At 61.9% G+C, this 11,086-nt stretch overlaps 1 protein-coding gene across 14 annotated transcripts in view; it reads left to right on the top strand.

Moving 5' to 3' along the window:
* Positions 1–10,670, top strand: part of GRAMD1B (GRAM domain containing 1B) — a 255,635-nt gene extending 244,965 nt beyond the window's left edge. For 9 of the 14 annotated variants that reach the window (XM_080650482.1, XM_080650490.1, XM_080650494.1 and 6 more), the window contains 3 exons: positions 3,557–3,664; positions 3,850–4,039; positions 6,185–10,670. In XM_080650482.1, the coding sequence (XP_080506608.1) occupies positions 3,557–3,664; positions 3,850–4,039; positions 6,185–6,274 (388 nt within the window). In that variant the 3' untranslated portion in view covers positions 6,275–10,670. The remainder of the gene's footprint in view (positions 1–3,556; positions 3,665–3,849; positions 4,040–6,184) is intronic. The other 5 variants (XM_080650491.1, XM_080650492.1, XM_080650487.1 and 2 more) reach the window with 3 other exon arrangements.
* The last annotated feature ends 416 nt before the right edge of the window (positions 10,671–11,086 follow it).

Genomic DNA, 11,086 nt, shown 5'->3' on the forward strand with positions numbered 1-11,086 from the left:
TCTCCCATCTCTCTCTGGATCAGTTTCTCTGTCTGTCATCTCTGTCCTCTTTGCTGCTTTTCCTGTGGTTTACTCAGCAGCTACTCTATGCTAGGCCTCCGGGAGGCATGCAGCACCATGGCCTCTGGGAACTCAGTGTCAAGTGGGTGATGCAGAGAGGAAATTCACAGCTGCCACAGCCTGGCCGAGACACTAGCCGGGACTGTCACCGAGCCCGTTAGGAGCCCCTCACTGTTGGTGAGAGACCTTCTGGTGTCTGCTCTGTGCCAGGAATTAGAACCGTGCCCCCGTGGGGCCCACACGCTGGCGGGGTGGCCAAGCACCACCAATGACCAGCCCAGGAAAAGGACATGCTGACTTCATGTAAACAATCTGTAGTGACTGCCATAACGCCATGAAACGGTGGGCTCCATAGTTCACACAGGAGGGTGCTGGACTGGGAGCAAGTTAGCAGAAAGTGGGGAAGCCGCGCGGTGGGCGAGCACAGCTATTGGATGCGAAGGCCAGGCCTCTGAACCAGCTGGAGCAGGAGCAGCCGGGAGTGAGTGCAGGCAGCTCTTCCATCGCAGCCGCCTGCGCCGGCCCTTCCTGCTGCCAGTGCTGTGAGGATGTTCGGGAGGGGGTGGGGGGCGCTGTCCAGACGCCCGCTCCACCAGTGCTTCAGCAGGCACTAGGACCCGCCCTCAGAAACGCGGAAGGAAGCCAGGTAACGGGTGGGATTGGCCCGCGGATGGCACTGTGATGCCTGAACTGGAAGAGAGGCCTGGGGGCAAGAGGCCAGGAGGCGTGACCGCAGGGGGCAGGCAGGAGTGCTGGTGGCCCGAGGGGAGGGGCGGGACGCTGGTGACAGGGAAGGGAGGGCCTCTGGCTCCCTGTCTGTAGATGGTGTGTCACTAACAGGAGTCTGCAACAGGTGAAAGGCGTCCGTCCGGACGCCTCTGCGTTGCCGTAGCTCAGTGGTCGGCAAACCGCGGCTCACGAGCCACATGCGGCTCTTTGGCCCCTTGAGTGTGGCTCTTCCACAAAATACCAAATACCTAATTAAGTTAATAACAATGTACCTACCTATAGAGTTTAAGTTTAAAAAATTTGGCTCTCAAAAGAAATTTCAATTGTCGTACTGTTGATATTTGGCTCTGTTGACTAATGAGTTTGCCGACCACTGCCGTAGCTTCCCAGACGCAGGTGGGGAGAGACATTTGTTGGTGGGACCTGGGCTCCGGAGGGAAGTGTGGGCGGCGGGTGCTGGTTCATTTACAGGCAGCAGCCCCCGTGGGTGTGGCTGAGATCACCGGGATAGAGGGTGAGCGGGGGCTGAGGACAGACCGGCGGCCATGCAGGCCAGGAGCCGGCAGGTTCCGGAGGGCAGCTTTCTTGTTGACCCTGAGTGCCCGGGGCAGGCCACAGCAGGGCCATGTGCCGCGACAGTCTCTGAGTTAATGAAGTTATCCTAAAATTCATAACCTGCACTTTTCCCACAAGAACACCCTGTATAACGAGAATGTCGATGTGGAATTCTTCTGAATGGGGCCTAAGAAGCCAAGATGTTTTTACCACATTAAATGCAAAGGCAGCTGAAAACCAGTAAGATTGACACTTGGCGTCAGCACCTTAAAGCCACCCGTGCTGTGGTTGAAACGGAGTCTCCGATGTTAGGTTTGTAGGTGGAAAAGCAACCGCAGGTTGTTCTGTGTTTGACCTCTGCCTACACTGGGACGTTGTTCACGTAGCGAAGGCCCACTCGCCTGCGCAGACTGCGTGGCTGGTGTCGGGCCTTCGGGCTTTGCCACTTCACAGCCATCAGGCCTCCTGGGCAGCACTGGCAGGCCCGGGGGTCTGCAGGCGGCGTGCGTGCCGATGGGCTGTGACGGCCCGTTGGCCTGCGTCGGGCCAGCCGAGCCCGCATGCCTGCCCATCCCGCCTTCCTATCTGCTCAGAGCACTTCCTGCCTGCCCATCCCGCCTTCCTGTCTGCTCAGAGCGCTTCCTGTCTGCTCAGAGCGCTTCCTGTCTGCTCAGAGCACTTCCTGTCTGCTCAGAGCACTTCCTGTCTGCTCAGAGCACTTCCTGTCTGCTCAGAGCGCTTCCTGTCTGCTCAGAGCGCTTCCTGTCTGCTCAGAGCACTTCCTGTCTGCTCAGAGCGCTTCCTGTCTGCTCACAGCAGGTGTCCCGGGGCCCTCGCGGAGCACAGACCCAGGGTAGCTGCCCAGCTGGTGCGCAGCTCCCGCCGGAAAGGGGCGGAGCAGGCCGGCCGCTGACATGCAGCAGGAATCGGGGGTCTGTGGGGACTGGGAGCCTCAGAACTCCACTGAGTAGCCTCGGGGATTAGCACGTGTCAGTGGGAAGCACGGGTGAGAAGTTCAGCAACTGACATGCACACACATGCACACACACATGCACACACGTACACACGCACGCACACTCCCGTAGTTTGTAAGGCTGAAGGCACAGCACAGGCTTTCTTTCGTTGTGGTCTTGTCCGTCTGTTACTTTATCTTCCCACCTCCCACCTCCCACCTCCCACCTCTTCCCTGCGGGCGCCTGTACCTCCTCCTCGTAGGGGGTCTCCCGTGTGCAGGACGCTCCCGCGCCGCCCTCTGATCCACGTAGCAGCCGGCAGCGTAGGCGTCCTTGTCCCGCTGAGCAAGCTGGCTCTGAGCAGCTGGCAGACTTGACCAGAGTTGACCTGTGAAGTGGTGAGCCAGGGTGTGCAGCCGCTTCTGCGCCTCTGGGTCCCCTCTTCGCCTGAGTCTTCGTCTCCTTGTCCCGGGAGCGGTCACAGAAGGGCCTCCAGGCAGCCACTGAGGCCCAAGAGGAGTTTATCTCCCGTGACTCCCTCCCCGCTGGCCCTCCGACTCCCGGGTTGTCCTGCCACCCCCTCTCCCTGCAGCCTGGCGCTCACCCTCCCCGGGGACCCGAGAAGGCCCTGGGGGCCCCGCAGGCCTGTGGCAGGTGCAGGGGGCAGACTGCCCTCAGGCCAGTTCTGCCAACATCAGGAGGCCCCGGGGCAGAGCCAGGAGTCCCCCTGAATTCCTCCTGCGGCTCGCCTTCGTGGTGCTGACGTGGGCTGCTGAAGGGATCTCAGCCCCCTTATCGCCCTGGAAATCCAAGGCTGCCTGCAGGTGCTCCCTGCACCCTCCTGCCGGTGCTCAGAGGCCTCGCTCCCAGGGCTCCTCGCGCAGGTCCCCTGCCTCAGCGTAAGCGCAGTCTCTCCTCCCCACACAGGTCTGTTAGCCGGCCTGCTCCCCACTTTCCTCCCTGCTCCCGTTAGGATCCGCTTCAGGTACTGGCTCTGGCGGCTTCCTTCACCCTCTCGTCTCTTTCCTCTCCGTCTGACCCTCTCTCCTCCCAGTGCCCTCAGCCTTTCCAGATTAGAACGCCCCCCCTCCCCCGCCCCGCCCTGCTGCATCCCTCCGCTGCTCGCTCACTCACTGCAGGGTTTCAGGCAATCCACGGGCCAGGGACCGCAGCCTCTGGGTGGGGTCCCCGCTCCCCGAGGGGGAGCGTCTCCCTCAGGTTACGGCTCATGGCTGTGCTGCTCCCCGTCTCTGTCCTAGCCTGGTGCTGCTGGTCCTCCTTAACGTGATGCTTTTCTACAAGCTCTGGACGCTGGAGTACACCACCCAGACCCTCACTGCCTGGCAGGGCCTGAGGCTCCAAGAAAGGTAACCCTCCCCTCGCCGCCACCTGCACCTGCTCCGGACCCTGCCCTCGCTCCCGCCTCCGTCCCCTTGGCAACCGCCCCTGCCCTTGGCCCGGGGGTCCATAAGCGTCTGCTCTGATTCGGGGCACGGGCCCAGGGGCAAGGAGCGGAGGGCAGGGCGCTCTGATGTGACTCTTTGTCCTTTAGGGGTCTGGGAGCACAGGACAGTCCACTGAGCATAACTCCAGCTGCTGGGGGACCCCTTCTTCCACCCCACAGGTTACCCCAGTCTCAGACAGAGTGGGCCCAGCTCTTAGAGTCCCAACAAAAGTACCACGATACCGAGCTCCAGAAGTGGAGAGAGATCATCAAGTCCTCGGTGATGCTTCTCGACCAGGTGAGGCGCCCGCCCCTCCTTGCCCTCGTCTCCTGGAGACAGACTCCTTCCTGTGTTCTGAGAAAGTCGCCATCTCCGTCCCACCCACGGGCCTATCCTCCCATTCATTCCTCTCGTCGGCCATCCTTGTCCCAACGCTGACGCCCTCTCTGCGTGAGCTGGTGGAAGCACGGTGTCCCCGGATAATAAGCAGCTCTGGCTTTGCCACGGAAAGCTGTAGGTCAGGTGAAAGGAGATTTTATTTCGTGGCCACCCGTTGCCATCTGATAACCCCCCTTGCACAGAGTTGTCTTCCCGGTGAGCGTGTCTTCCTAGCTCTCCTTGAGGGGTGCCCCCCTCCCTCCCAGGACACGCACACAGGCACAGCCTCCAGGGCACCTGCCGAGGCGGCCCTGACCGTCTGGGAAGAGGGCAGTTCCGTGTCTTCTCTCCAGACGTCTTCTTCCCAGTACAGTTGCTGTATTCCTTCTAACCTTTAGCTGCATCTAGTATGTTTAGAGGACCGTGTCCGCTTTGGGGCCACGTTGAAGAGCGGGTTTTTCTAGCCAGAAGAGGGTAAACAGCGCAGGAGGCGTCCAGCAGCCCCGCATGTCAGGAAGGGCTGGTGGGGTTGAAGACACGCTCAGGACAAGGGAAGACGGTGAGAGCAGGGCCGTCCTCAGATGCCCAGGCCAACAGGGTGGCCTGCTGTGCGCTCCAGAGGCCTGGCCCGGGGCTGGGAGTCGGAGGGCGCTGGCTTTGGAGTTACAGAAACACTGCTCGTGATTAGAGCTGCTCGGCGAGGGAAGGGCTGCTCGACTGAGATTCCTCCACCTGGAAAGGCTGTTGGGGGCGGGGGGGGGGCGTGCTGGGTAAGGACCTATGAATTCCTAGAGGCCCGGTGCACTCGGGGCGGCCTGCGCAGTCTGGGAGCCCCGCGATCGATGGCCCTGCAAGGGGAGGCCCCCCCCCACCACCTGCTGCAGCGCCGCTGGCCGGGCAGCCTGGGCCTCCCTCCGCAGAGCGATCATGGGGCGATGGCGGGCCCCCTGCCCAATCGCGTCGCACCCGCCTTGGCTGGCCTGGCGTCAGTGCGTGTCATAGCGCGGTCCTCCGGACGGTCCTTCTGCTGTTCGGCCGTTTGGTTGATTTGCATATTACACTTTTATTATTATAGATATGGGGGGGTGACCCCATTCTCTCCAACCCTAGAATTCTATTTCAGGGTGGGTCCCCTTAAGTTGGAGCGTGGAGCAGTCATATAGCATGGTGGACTGTGTTGGGATAGGTGTTTGTTTCATTACCTTTAAAAGTAACTCAGAATAGTAATGGGCCCTCCGTTCTATGAAGCAGAGGACACAGAACCAGAGAAGAACATGGTCCATTAGGCAGAGAAGCCACAGGGTCTCAAACTCTAGAGCCATTCGCCCACGAGAGGCGAGCTCCACTGTGTTGTGACGGAGCAGCTTGCTGAGAAGAACGTGAGCGTGTTGTGGTGTGAAGCCGCTTTAAGGCTCTGCCGCTGGAACTGCCCCATTGAGACTGTGTCACAGCCTAACGACGTTAGCGTGTCTGTGTCCTGAAGGAGGCTAGGGGTTCCGTGAAGGTCAGGTCAGCGGCATGGATACAGCTCAGCCCCCTCTGCTCTGCGTGGCCGGGGGATAAGGATAAGGCCGTGGCACTCCAGCACCCAGGAAACCAAGCCAGCGAAGAAGGTTGCAGCCCCGGCTAGGGAGTGGGGTGAGGGCCTGGGAAAGAGGGCTGTGAGCCAGAGGAGGTTTGGGTTTGTTCTGGGCCCGCACAGATGGGAGAGCCTGGGACGGGCGAGAAGGGAGAGCGCCGGCTGGGGCAACGCTGGCAGGATGCACGCTACAGGGATGCCGCACAGTCGGGCCTAGTGGGGACGCCGAGTGGAAGGAGTCGGAGGCCACAGAAGTGGCGGCTAAGGGGCTCCTGGCAGCACTTGAATGCTTTGAATTCAGTGATGCAGGCCACACGTCACGAAGACACGGGTGACGGAGGGTGCGTGGCGGTCCCCATGCCGATGGGCTGCGCCCTGTCTGCCTGAGGCTGCCCCTGAGGCTGCCGCGGTAGGCGGGGTGGCGGGCGCTGCAGGGGACCCCTCTGAGGGAGGGCACAACCCAGCTGGGGGTCGCTGTCTTGCAGATGAAGGACTCCCTCGTCAACCTTCAGAACGGCATCAGGTCCCGAGACTACTCACCCGAAAGCGAAGAGAAGAGGAGCCGCTACCACTGACCAGGCAGGAGCAGGGCTGCCGGAGGCGTGTGCAATACGTGTACATAGACCTATAAATATATATATATATACATATATACATACAGAGTATAAATATATATTATATACAGATTTTAAAGAGACCGCTACGTACCAGGGAGGAGCTGGCCCGTCTCCTGTGTGGCCAGTGGGGGCCGAGGGGCAGGGGCCACCTCCCCCCCACGGTTCCGTCCTCCGTCCTCAGCCACCGTGCCCTCGCTGGCCGTTCTGGCCCTGAGAAGGGAGCGTTGTTGAGCCAAAGTTAAGCCTGTGAAGAGAAGTCTCAAGGGGCGTGGCTTACGGTGCTTCATTCCCTCGTCCCCTTCTGATTTGTTTCCGAAATAAAAGGGGCTCTTCTTCCCCACCCCACGCTTCCGCAGGCGTTCTCTTGGGAACGAGGAAGCATCAGACAGCAGCGCCACCCAAGCTCTCCTATGAGCCCCGTGTGGACTGCGGCTGCGCCGTGGCTGGGCGTGCGTGGCTGCGGGCTCCGGAGGCCTTGTGTTCTGAAGGATGCTCCTCCTCCACCCGCACTTCCTCCAGCGGTGCAGGGTGTGCACCCAACAAGGGCTGGGAACGCCCTCCCGCCCGCCCGCCCTTCTCCCCCGCTTCTCCCAGGCTGGGTCTGGGCGGAGTGTCCCTGTTTAGTGCCTAAAACCCTCGTTTTTCTCTGCCCAGCACATCACCCCTGGCCGGGTGGAGTGTGTCCGATCTTGTTAAGTCTGTGTTCGTGGTTCCAGCACAGCAGGTCTGTGGCTCTGGTCCTTCCCTGAGCGCTGTCCGTTTTCTGTCCGGGAGAGTCAGGGTGTTGTCGGACCTCCCGGGTGTGAGGGACGAGTGCCCAGCAGTGCAGGCTGCAGGCCTCACCAGAGGATGCGGTGTGATGGAGAGCACAACGCCAGCGGCATCGGCTGCCCGGGACAACCCGCCTGCTCAGGGAGACAGCATCTGAGGCTCCTTGCGCTGGAACAGACGCCCTGGGAGGGGATGGGTTTGGCAGAGGCGCGTGCATCTGGGCGTGAGAAAGCCTGATGGAGTCTCGCTCTGCCCACGGGCCGCCCCACGTTCCCGGTTCTCCTTCCCTGGTGTCTGTCCCAGCGGGGCTGCTGTCACCGGGAGTGGAGAGGAGGCCGCGGGTCAGGACCATCCGTGCTCCGGGCCTTTCCGGGGTTGGCTGCCAAGACCCGTGCACTTGTCTGACTGTGGGACCCTCCTAGGCAGTCCTGTCGCCCTTCATGCACTAACTGCTACTTCTCCACCCAACAAGGGGCCCGCCAGCCCAGGGAGGGCGCAGCGCGTGGGCCACAGGTGGGCAAGGAGGGCTCTCCAGGAGCTCTGCGAGGCGCCCCGCATGCAGGGCCGAGGAAGGAAGACTGTCCCCGTCCGCCCGGGAGGCAGCCGTGTCCCTCTCCCGCAATGGCCTGAGCACCTCGCCTGACAATGAAAGGCTGTTGGCGTTTCGGCCTGAGACCGTAGCCTCGCCATCACGCACAGGCAGGATGAGAAGACAGAGCTGTGTGTGCCCGTCACCCCCCACCCCGAGGAACAGGAGAAGGCGGCGTGGGACCCGCCTCCCTTGGCGTCAGTGGAGGGTCACGGGCTGGGACCGCTGGTGGCTCTTGCCCAGGACTGAACGGGAGGCCTATGAGGGCCGGGCTCCGGGCCCTGAGAAGTGAGACTGCCGGAAACTGTCCGCAGGGGTAGCCGGAGGCCAGTCATCCCAGAAACTTAAAAGCAAAGCTGGTAAATCTCTGGTTTGTCTTCGAACCATGCCGTCAGGAGGGTTCCTGGGGCCCTTGCGTGGGACACAGCGGGGTCTCAGCCGGGCCGGTGCTGGCAGGGCGGCTACCCAAGCGCTGTGCGCTCCGACTTCTCAGGCCCGTCCCAGGGAAGGGCAGGTGGCGGAGGGAGGAGGCTTGCTGGGGATTGGAACCAGCAGGCAGTGCGTACACGTCACCGATCTCGTGGGTGCTCTCTGTTCTAACGATTTCCTGATTTTCAACCACGAGAAAACCAACAACTCTGCCCAGTCTCGTTCGGTGACCGGGGAAGAGAGGGCACCACTGTGGGATTCTGGGCAAGAAACGCAGCAGCTCCGGCACCGCGGCCTGCAGCCCGGCTCGGAGCCGGAAGGGCACAGTGGAACCAGCTCCTCGCGCGTCCTCTCTCCTGGCCACGCCGGCCGCACTGCTCCATCTTCCTGCTAGGGTCCACACGGTGAACATCCGAGAGCTGTGCTCATCGTCCGAGGTTTTGTGACGTTTGTGAGTCTGCACCTCACTCAGCTATCGTGGAGGAACTCCCAGATCGCCGCGGAGAAGCCAGTCCTGCCTGCAGCTCTTCACCGTTCCCCGCCTGCGCCTGGGAAAGGGCACCCTCCTGGGCCAGTGCGATGGGCAGCGTGGAGCTCTCTGAAGGCGCACTGAGCGGAGAGCCGGGAGGCCGGCCTGAGTCCTGGCTCGGCTCTCAGACAAGCCGCTCCGCCTCTCTGAGCTTCGGTGTCCTCGTCTGCAACAGGACAGGGCTAGCCTAGACCCCGCTGAGCTGGGCTCCGCCTTGGCCTGTCCGAGGGACATCGGAGGCTGGCGAGGCCGGGCGTTCTTGGACTTGGAAGGGTCCCTTCGGGCTAGAGCTCCCCCGGTTCAGGGGAGCGGCAGGGCCGTGTCTGGGCTCTGGGAAAGGCAGGCTAGCTGAGCTTCCTTTCTGATGAGCTGGGAGGGTTAGGGAGACGGGAGGGGGAGGTGTGGCGGGGAGGCAGAGCGCGGAGGCTGCCATGTGCTGTGTTACCTCCTTTGTCGGCCACCTTCCTCGCCTCTCTGGAGGCCACGGCAGAGAAGCCACTCCTGGTTCTTGCACTTCCCTTGGCTCTTCCCAAACCCCGTCGGGCGGATTGAGTGTGAGGCTTCGGCGAAGACCCATGGCTGCCTTAGGTCCAGTCAGGAGGGGGGCCGGGGACCTGGAGCAGTGCTTGGCCAGAAGCAGATCCTCTCTAGTCCCGGTCCCCGGCCCAAGCTTGGACCGGGTCTGATGCACTCGCTGGCAGCACCCCTAGGCTGAAATCTTGGAGGAAGACGAGGGAAGCGTCTCTGTGGGCCGGGTGTGGTCTCAGGAAGATTCTTTCTGTGCCATGCCAGGCTGCTGCTGTAGCTCTGCAGGGCAGCAAACAGCCCGTCCTCCTCCTTCCCACCCCCGCCCCCCAAAGAAATAGCCTTCTCCTCTGGTCCCCCAGGTGGCAGGGCTGTGGTCTGGCTCCCCGCTCCCCGAACGCTCTGCCCCTGCCTGCTCTCGCCAGTTCAGAACCTGAGCACCTCTTCCCAGCGCTCCTCCCCACCCCTCGCCTCTAGGCTGTGGGACCATCATGCCATCCACCGCGTGACATCTTTGACCTCCTTCCCAACCTGCACAGGCTGGTCCCACGCTCCACTCTTGTTTTCTTCCAGAAGATGCGCCTGGGCCCGAGGAGCGTTTCTCTGGAAGGCCATCTCCCGCCCCTGCTCTCCTGGAGGGAGCAGGCATTTGCTTGCACAGATGTAGCAAGCTCCCCTCCACCTCTGCCCAGCCTCCTTACCTCACCGCTGCTCCACTGGCTGAGGGCCGGCCGCTCCCCGGTTGGTGTTCTGTGGGACAGCTCAGGGGCGTGGGCATATCCTTCTGTGTGACCTGAGGCCTCGGCAGGCCTGGGAGGCGGAGGGAGCCGTGGCTGCTTGGCGAGAGGCGCCTTGCCTGCCGAGAGGAGCTGATGCCAGATGAGGGGCCCGACACGTGTAGGCATAGGGAGCGTGGTTGTGTCTGCCCTGGGCCCTCCTCGCCTCCCAGCACGGGGACACCCTGCAGAAGCCAGCCGGCGGCCACTGCTCCAGGCAGGACAGCTCTGTGTCGGGAGCTGGCCCCGGTGTGGTGCCACGTGCCGAGGTTGCGTAGTAAGAGCTACTGTTTTTGCCAACGGTGGTGTGTGACTCCACACGTTTTCTTCCCACACTCTAGAGCCAGACTGCTCTGCATGGACCTGGTCATCTTCCCAAACCCATGGTGCTTCCCCCCACCCCACCCCAGCTTCCAGGACCCACTCAACCTGGATCCCAAGGCGGGAGGGAGGGGCAGAGGCTGTGGCCTGGACCGTGCTGACACGGGGGGAGTGGGGGACGGTAGAGGGAGGAGCCAGCACCACGCTGGGCCCGGCTGGGGAAGGCCAGGGCGCTTGCAGCGAGCTGTCTGGCCGCCTGTGTTTGGATCTGTGACTGTGCTTTGCCTGGCGCTGTGCGCAAGGTCTGAAAACTCACTGCTCGTACCTGGAAACATACAAGGCTTCCCAGCCAAACCTTACTGTAAAGTAGCTAGCGCCATGGAAGTACTGTATGAATTAAAAAGTATTGAGCTACACATACTAAGTGCCGTGTGCGATCATTGCTTGTTTCATTGGTGCTCAATGTCCCAAATGGTTTTGGTCTTCCCAGCGGTGGTCAGGCCAGATCTGGAAGCATCTGTGTGGGCACACACACGTATCACACTTACACACAGGCACAGCCATCCCCCGGCTCCTGGGACTCTTCCCAGCGTCGGGTGTGTGTGTGTGTGTGTGTGTGTGTGTGTGTGTAGGGGCTGGTGCCACACACGAACATTTCCCTGATACTCGGTGCTTTTGAGATTGTAGGAGAACGTGGTCGACTGAATCCTGGTGAGCTTCTGGGGCGTCTCCCTCCTGGGGCCTTGGCACTTCCAGGAAGATGGGCGCTGGGAGGCGGCTGCTCGCTGCTGCCTCGCTTAAGTAAGCGTGGCGAGTGCGGCCCCTCCTCA

Source organism: Plecotus auritus, assembly GCF_963455305.1.
Source record: "Plecotus auritus genome assembly, chromosome: 13".
In the NCBI taxonomy this organism is placed as follows: domain Eukaryota; kingdom Metazoa; phylum Chordata; class Mammalia; order Chiroptera; family Vespertilionidae; genus Plecotus; species Plecotus auritus.